Here is an 8,785-nt window from a genome sequence, read left to right on the forward strand (position 1 = left end):
TTCTAAAGATCTTCACATGCAAAAGGCACAAAATCTCTTCGATTGTTTAGATGAAATTAAAGAAAACTAATGAGGGACAGAAGGAGTATACTACATAAAGAAGTTAAAGATGATGAGAAAAGAAAGCGAGTGCGCCGATAAATGGGGCGTTGATATAAGTGGCGGGCTCAGATTGGTGATAATTATTCCGGTCATCTGCAAATTTGTCTTGACTGTCTGGGCCGCCAACGATTGCTCCGACAAGAATGTTTGGATTGGGCGACGGCGTGTTTAGATACTGGAATCCATCACCACAGCTGATCCGAGCAGGGTGTGCGTGGAGTGAGGGTAAGGAAGAGGCTCTGTGGTGCAGCCGCTGCGGATACCTCTCCCCGAACCCCACCATGTAGGACCTCTGGCCTGGATTATCTCCTAGTATGTAGTCCACCTGTTTCTTTGCCAACTCCACAACCTTGTCGGCGCTGACGCCGCACGTCCCCCCACCGCCACCGCTGCCGTGGTTCTTCACATATTTGGCATATGTCAACATGAGGAAGCTTGATGTGGTTACATATTGGAGATTGCTTTCACTTCCTTTGTACAAAAGCCCCCCTGGAGTGTACTGTGCCTGGAAATTAGGTGACCCTGGAACTAGGGAACATATATAATTGTCTGAATGTGATTTGTACACCTCTAAACCTTCAATATTTTTCTCCAAAAACCCCTGATTTATTATTATTAATATTAATATTATTAGCACAGACACAATCAAATACTATATGCAAAAAAGTGATTGTATACAACACCTGAGAGAGTAGTATTTTGGTCCCAGCTCTCTTGTCATCCCAACTAAAAGAATAAACATCATCATCAGCTCCAAGAACGTGGCCATTGGATTGAATGTAAGACAAATATGATTGGTTTGTTGAAGCTCTATGAAGCCACGATGCTCCCCACAACAGCTCATCCTGCATCCACATTTATATATATGTTCAATTTAATCCAAATATTACTTGTTGTACGTGATCAATGCTGAACCAATTTTAATTGCAGAATACAAAAAGAGATAGGTCAACATATGATTATTTTTACTTTGTTTTTAGTTCATTATAGAAAAATTACAGTCATTTTTATAATGTCCAGTTTACAGTCATTTTTATAACGTCCAGTTTGTCCTATATTCGAATTGTATATAATGAACTAAAAAACGAAGTAAAAATGATTCTCTTATACTACCTCTGTCCCTGAAAATTTGATACATATTACCATTTCGGTCCGTCCCTGAAAATTTGATACACTTCACTTTTACCATTTTTGGTAGTGGACCCCATATTCCACTAACTCATTTCTACTCACATTTAATTATAAAACTAATACTTTGAAAGTAGGACCCACTTCCCACCAACTTTTTCAACTCACTTTCCATTACATTTCTTAAAACCCGTGTCGGGTCAAAGTGTAGCAAATTTTGGGGGACGGAGGTAGTAACGGTTTACTCCCTCCCTTCCTGGCCTAAGCGAGGCGTTTCTATTTTGGTACAAGAATTTAGATAGTGGTGTTTAGTGAATTAAATTATTAGTTGTAAAGTAAGAAAGGGAAAGAGAGTAAATAAAGTAAGAAAGAAAAAGAAACAATAAAGTAAGAGAGAGGATAAAGTAGATGAGATGAGAAGATAAAGTAGGAGAGAGGAGTGAGTTGATTGTTGCCAAAAAAGGAAAAGTCTCACTTAGGCTATTGTTTTGGTTCTTTGTTATGCATTTAAGGGTGCATATTTTTCTTTTAAAGCGATGAAATTATTTCTTACATGGTATCCAGAGTAGGAGCAGTAAAATGGACACACCACTGATCCAAGAGAGTCACTATAAGCCCCCTTATACCTGTCTGCAAAATCAAATACCTCCATTGCTGTTTTGAGCAACTTATTTGAATAAGAAGAATCACAATCTTTGAAGACAATGGAAGCAGCTGCCAATGCAGCAGCTGTCTCTGCTGCTACATCTGATCCAGGGCTTTGAGCAGTCACTTTGTACACATTGCGGGCCGTGTCCATGTCCTCGGGTCGTTCCCAGCAACGGTGATCGTTGTTGGCCTCTCCCACCTGTTCCCATCAATACAACTCTTATATCCAAACACAAAGTAAGTAGTATACTACAAGACGAGGTGCGAGGGCGGGCTTACTTGCACGTACAAGGCCCCCGGGGTAGCTGTCGCTGCCTTGAGCAGATAATCCGCCCCCCAACGCACCGCCTCACGTGCATTTTCCACTTGACTCCCCATCGAACTACCGAACTCAATCACACTCCAACTCACTAGTGTTGTAGTAAAAGCCATCGGGAGGCCGAACTTGACGTTGTCCCCTGCATCATAGTATCCTCCAACTAGATCTACCTGAAAATGAATCAATTTTTTTTAGATAAAAATGAACTATTCCCTCCGTCCCCAATTATATGTCCCAGTTTCCATTTTCGTCTGTCCGTTATTAATTACTTCCATTTCACTTGTACTAATTTTGACAATTAACTCACGTTCCATTGACTCATTTTCCCTTACATTATATTATAAAACTAATAAATAAAAGTAGGACTCACGTACCACTGCTTTTCCAACTCACTTATTTTTACATTTCTTAAAACTCGTGTGTGGGACATATATTAGGGGACAGGACAGAGGGAGTAACTGCTATAACTAGATAGTATATGAGTATATGAAGTTTACGTGGTAACCGGAGCCATCGGAGAGGGCAGAGTCAGCCCTCCACGTGAGCCGCTGGTTGGTGGGTAATCTGCCAGAGCGCTGTCCCTCGAAGAAGAGGATGGATTTTTCAAGTGCATCGGCATAGTCTTGTGGAGTGAATGCATAGCAAGATAAGAGGGCAAAGCAGAGAATAGTTGAAAACAAGCATAGAATATGCTTAGTAGCTGATGAAAACATGATAATTCTAAAATGGATTCTACTTGTATAGAATGGAGCACACACTTTATATAGAATAGAATAAGGCAGTTAGAGAGTTGGTTAATTAGCAGTTGAGAGAGACAGAGGCGAATGGATTTGAGTCACGGGATCAACTGCGACAAATGTCACGTGATTTTCTATGGGGAAAGATACAAAATTTATCCCGAGGAGGTAAACCGTAAATGGAAAAACTACACAATCATTACAACACCTTGAATCTCATGTTGATTCACGAGTTTATATCATTTATAATGCAATAATATTTAATAATAACCAATAAATTGTTACTTTTGATTTACTACTTTTTGATGGAGTAATATAAGGAGAGATTTTAGGTGGAAAAGAAAAAAAAGAACGGAGGATGGGTGTGCGTGATTTTGGTAAATAGAAGGCGTAATTAAAGGGGAACGGTATTTTGGGAATTTGCTCATAAAGTCTCATTTTTTTGGTCACGGATGTTCGTCATCTATTATCGCCAAAGCCGCATCCAGATTTTGTTTGTTACTGGTACTAGTATAATTGAAAATTTGTCTCCTTCTATCACATTTATTTAGTGCTCCCTCCATTTAGTAGTGGGGCCGTTTCTTTTCGGTACGTGATTTAAAAAAATTGTGTTAAATGAGTTAATTAAAATTTGTGTTAAGTGGGTTAATTAAATGAAGAATAAAGTGGAAATAAAAAAAATAGAGAGATGAAAAGAGAATAAAGTAGTAGAGAGTAAAGTAAGTGAGAAGAAGCTTGTTGAATTTTACTAAAAAAGGAAATGACTTCACTACTATGGAACGGAGGGAGTACTACATTAAATTGATATTTGTGGTGGAGCAAACCATATTCCCATACCGAAGAATGAGTAAGAGTTGCAATCATATATATGAGCTACCTCAACTTCATTAGAGCATCCACAATAGCGGCTAGTCGATTCGCGTCGCTAGCCGGTCGGCTAGCCGAACTATTGGAATCGGCCAGCGCAAAATCGGCGAAGAAATCGGCGTGGGCTAGCCGATTTGATGGCGCTGGCCGATGCGCTAGCCGCCATTGTGGCGTGCCAATCGACCAGGGCTATTTTTAAAAAAAAAATTTAATTTTTGAAAAACTATATAAACGCGATTTTAGTTTCATTTTGTCCGGTTGCATTTTTTTTTTAAATAGGCACACAGATGACGGGCTAGGCCCAATACAAAATTAAGACCTAAAACAGAAACATGTCATAGCGTCGCAGGGGCCTCTCCGCGAGACCCCCGTTCGGCTAGCGGCAAACTAGTGAGGAGTAGAGTGGGCAGGTGGCTCGTGTGTGGAAGCCCGGATTTTTTTTTATTATGTACTCCCTCCATCCCGGCTAAGATGACACATTGCTTAGCCGGCACGGGATTTTAGGAATTATTGGTTAAAGTGTTTAATTGGAGAGAGAGAAGGTGGGTGTAAGTATAAAAGTAAAGAGATAAAGAAAGATGGATATTTTAATAAGAGTGGGAAAAAGTGGTTGAATGTATTAATTCGAGAGGGAAAGTTACCAAAAAAGGAAATGTGTCATCTTAGTTGGGACAAACTAAAAAGGAAAACGTGTCATCTTAAGCGGGACGGAGGGAGTAATGTTTTTTATTTTTAGTTAATGTACTTTTTTTATTTAAATAAAATTAACGAATTTTTCCCGTATATGTGTCGTAAATTTAATTCCGTAATTTAATTGTAAATTTTATTCCGTAAATGTAGCTGTTTTTGTATTATTTTTATTGCGGTTGGCCTATGACTAACCTATTTGAGTAAAATGCTGATGTGACAGATGGATTTTTAGTACTGATGACGTGGCAGAGAGAGAGAGTGGCTGGCCTATGGCTGACCTATTCTTATTGTGGATGCTCTTAGTATGAGGCATTCTGAAGAGTCTCCCAAGAGCAAAACCGTGAATGTTTTGCCCAAAGCGGATAATATTATACTAATGTGGAATTCGGATGTACACCATCGAACCCAATCATACTTCAGGTGTGTACCGCCGAACCCTATCATACTAATGTGGAGACGAGATAGAGCTTTGATCTTTATAATATGAATATCGTGAATATTTATATTTAATAAAATTCAATACTCCATCCATCCCATAGGAAGGTCATTTATGGTTGTCATGAGTTTTAATGTATAATTGATGAAATTTTAAAAGATAGTGGAGCCCATAAATAATGAAATAAAAGAGTAGGAAAAAGAAATAGTCGATATGGACTATTTGTATGAGACAAGTGAAAAAAAAAAAACAATGCCTATTTCTATAGAATGGAGGGAGTATATCCAAAAGAACAACATACTTTTTTGGTCACGACGTAAAACTGACTCAACATGCCAATTAATATCAACCCGTGCTCGCAAGAGTGAAGAATTTGCTGGTACGTACATGTGTGCTTGCAAGTTGCAACCGTCCAATTTAACGATCAGACACACTCGCAAACAATCATCACACCAAAGCTTAAGAAGCGCCTAAAGCACTTTGCATTATTTGCTAGCACACGATGCATTGCTCTCTACAAAGTGGAGATTGGCAAGGACATTTATGTTTTGGTGCGCGTACAAACTATATTTCACTTTCATTCATCACCTCAAGAACGTGATCTTGAGGTACCCTTGTCGTGTAAACATTGATCATCTTACCTTTAATAGAAATACACGAGTTTCATCCTAAAACCAATTGGTGATAGTAGAGGTCCATGAGACTTATATAATAGATAAAGCTCTTTGTGTACACCGATGTGGGATATTGTTACATTTATTTTATGTTTCAATTGCCAATAACCTCTTTCTAGCTTAATAAATACTCCCTCCATTCCTTCATAGTTGAGTCATTTTTCCGTTTCGAAAAGTTCCCTCAAAGTTGAGTCTTCCATATATAGTACTTCATCCGTCCTTGAAAATTTGTCACATATTTCCTTTTTTGTCCGTCCCTAAAAATTTGTCACCTTTTACTTTTACCATTTTGAGTAGTGGACCCTACATTCCACTAACTCTTTTACACTCACATTTTATTATAAAACTAATATATAAAAGTAGGACCCACATGCCACCAACTTTTTCAACTCACTTTCTATTACTCCATCTGTCCCTTAAAATTTGGCAACATTTGGCCCGGCAAGGCAGTAGTTTTAAGAAATGTAATAGAAAGTGGGTTGAAAAAGTTGGTGACATGTGGGTCATATTTTTATATATTAGTTTTAAAATAAAATGTGAGTGAGAATGAATTAGTGGAATGTAGGGTCCACTACCAAATATGGTAAAAGTGAAAGGTGACACATTTTTAGGGACGGACGAAAAAGGAAACATGTGACAAATTTTCAGGGACGGAGGGAGTACATTTCTTAAAACCCGTACAGGGTCAAATTGTGACGAATTATAAGGGACGGAGGGAGTAACTTTTTTTTTTTCTTTCTTATTTTTCTCTCTCTTACTTTATTCTCTCTATTTTATTCACTTTCTACTTTATTCTCTCAACTTTTTTTCTTTCTCTTACTATTTTTATCTATTTATTTAACAAATTCAACGTACGTTAAACACCATGCCAAAACGGAGGGAGTAACTTTCTTTCCCGAGTTTATAGATATGTCCAACCCAAGGACAATTATATTGGTTCCGCGAACATGCTAATGAACTTGTGTTTGACGGATTCCGTCTTAAATAAAAGACTTTTACATGATCAAGTTTCAGTGTAAATTATGGAATTAAATTGGTGACAAGGAGCATTAATATTGGCTATAAGTAGTCCTCAATCTGACTAATAGCAATCAATGTGCGAGAATTAATTATATTCCAACTATTTGATGACAAAGGAAAAACGATGAAGAAAATGAATGAAATATCGGAACACATGATCATTAATTTTATGTATATATGTATGCGTTTTATTTATAAATATTATAGTTAATAAAACGCCCCACCACCACGCTACACATCTCCAAAACCAAATATCAACTACAACATGAAAATGATGACAACAAATCAGAAATGCAAATGAAATAGATTATTCTGATTTACATCAAACAATCATTCTTGTTTTACCCTTTTGTTTTCTTCTTCCAAGTATATGTATGAAACACAAACACAGAAATTAATTAATGTATAGATATCAATGAAATTTGATAGTATTTGGAGTGTCGCATCTCTTCCGCACCTCTCCCTTATCCCCAGTCTTGATATCCAGCATTCCCACCTTCTCCATCCCCTTGGCGAAGTCCTGGAAGAATTTGGTCTGATCCTTAGCGTAGGTGTCGACGAAAGGCTTGGTCCGTGGATCCAACGCCAAGATCTGATCACTAGCGAGCAGGCCCAGGCCGTTCTGGAGGTTGACAAAGTAGGTGTTGTCGAACTTCCCTGGCGACATTGGGTCGTTGAAGGCCGCCATGGTGGGATCCGTCTTGTAGTTGACGCAGAGCTTGCGGAGGCCGTCCACGTAGTCGGGGTTCATGGTGGGGTCGTGGTCCTCCGTGGCGCTGAAGTTGAAGATGCGGTTGGCGAACTCGGAGCAGTGGGAGAAGCCGACGGTGTGGGCCCCGGAGAGCGCGACCATCTCCTGTACGGAGAAGCCTTTCACGGAGAACATGTCGATGATTTTGGTGAGGGACATGTTTGGGGTGGCGATGTGGCCCTCGATTTTGGAGGCGTGGGGCTCGGGGCTGTCGAGGCGGCCGAGGGGGACCGGGTAGAAGGGTCCCCCTACCATGGTGATGAGGTCGCGGGTGGCCTCGGCCAGGACGTCCGAGCAGGAGACGATGCCCGGGCACTCCAGCTCCAGGCGGAGCTTGGCGCGGATCACCACGTCGAATGCGTCTCCAGGGAGGGAGTGGTTGATTTCATGGTCTCGCTCCGAGGCGGGGGAGCTGTGGCTGGAGCCGAGGAGGAGGGAGGCGTCGCAGCCGCCGACGACGCAGTCGTGGAAGAAGAGGCGGAGGGCGCCGGCTGCGGTTGTGGGGACGGCGAGCTGCTTGTCGGTGATCACCTCTTGGACGATCTTGGCGAAGTTGGGGCAGCTCTTTTTGTAGTAATCGGTTTTCAGCTTTGGTTGCTTTTCCGATTGCACCGTGCCCGTGCTCGTGCTCAGGAGGAGGACAAGAAGAAGAAGAAGAGGAAGAGGAAGGAGTGACGACGACATTGTTTATTGGTTTGGTGGTGGAGGACGAGGCTAGACGCACCTCCCTTTGCTTTTAAGCATCCATTTACTTACTATTTTCAGTTACTGGCTTTGCGATTTTCACTCACTCCTATTTTCAATTACTTCCTTCCCTCATCTGTGTGGACGATAACTCCTCCCTGCTTTTCGAAATTGAAAAAAAAAAAAAAACTCTTCTTTTCATTATATATATACTCCCTCGTCCCAATAAATATGAAACATTTGGTTTCTGGCACAAAATTTTATGCTTGTTTTGTGAGTTAATAAAGAGAGAGTAAAGTAAGAGAGAGGGAAAAGTAGATAGAGTGATGTTTCCATTTTAGAAAATGTTTCATTTTTAGTGGGACAACCCAAAAAGGAAAACGTTGCATTTCTAATGAGACGGATGGAGTATTACTTTTCTCTGATTTTTAAAAAATATACTCGTATCAGTTTTTATAAGTATTAATATATCTGACCTGCATTTTCTAAGGATAGAAAACACGGTTGATCGTAGTTGGGGAGGATTAAAGTTTATGAATAAACACTCTATTTTAAAAATAATCGGCTAAGGGCATCTCCAATCATACTCCATAACCCATCTTTGCACTTGAAATGGGCATGTAACTTGTGTGGAGATTTGTAGAGAAAACAATTTGATAAATAACAACAATACACGCAGTCATGGAAAGAACAGATGTGAGGATCAATTACCTTAGTCGAGACTTTGAT

General features: G+C 39.9%; 2 protein-coding genes across 2 annotated transcripts; both read right to left on the bottom strand.

Annotated features, from left to right (window-relative positions):
- Positions 1-2,942, bottom strand: LOC125211794 (endoglucanase 1-like). The gene is made up of 5 exons (XM_048111728.1): positions 2,695-2,942; positions 2,158-2,367; positions 1,784-2,077; positions 786-947; positions 1-703 (listed from the first exon to the last, which is right to left on the bottom strand). The coding sequence occupies exons 1-5, from the start codon at positions 2,908-2,910 to the stop codon at positions 104-106; spliced, it is 1,482 nt and encodes a 493-aa protein (XP_047967685.1). The 5' UTR covers positions 2,911-2,942; the 3' UTR covers positions 1-103.
- A 3,951-nt stretch (positions 2,943-6,893) lies between these two features.
- Positions 6,894-8,067, bottom strand: LOC125211795 (peroxidase 41-like). Its single transcript, XM_048111729.1, has one exon. The coding sequence runs from the start codon at positions 8,054-8,056 to the stop codon at positions 7,034-7,036; it is 1,023 nt and encodes a 340-aa protein (XP_047967686.1). The 5' UTR covers positions 8,057-8,067; the 3' UTR covers positions 6,894-7,033.
- Between the last annotated feature and the right edge of the window lie 718 nt (positions 8,068-8,785).

Source organism: Salvia hispanica, chromosome 3, assembly GCF_023119035.1.
Source record: "Salvia hispanica cultivar TCC Black 2014 chromosome 3, UniMelb_Shisp_WGS_1.0, whole genome shotgun sequence".
Taxonomy (NCBI): Eukaryota; Viridiplantae; Streptophyta; class Magnoliopsida; order Lamiales; family Lamiaceae; genus Salvia; species Salvia hispanica.

Excerpts from the sequence above, each read along its gene's own strand:
- LOC125211794 (XM_048111728.1), bottom strand. The coding sequence starts at position 2,910 with ATGTTTTCATCAGCTACTAAGCATATTCTATGCTTGTTTTCAACTATT. Across the intron at positions 2,078-2,157 it reads CGGGGGCCTTGTACGTGCAA|GTGGGAGAGGCCAACAACGA; the intron begins GTAAGCCCGCCC and ends TGATGGGAACAG. Across the intron at positions 948-1,783 it reads GCTCCTACTCTGGATACCAT|GATGAGCTGTTGTGGGGAGC; the intron begins GTAAGAAATAAT and ends ATGTGGATGCAG.
- LOC125211795 (XM_048111729.1), bottom strand. The coding sequence starts at position 8,056 with ATGTCGTCGTCACTCCTTCCTCTTCCTCTTCTTCTTCTTCTTGTCCTC.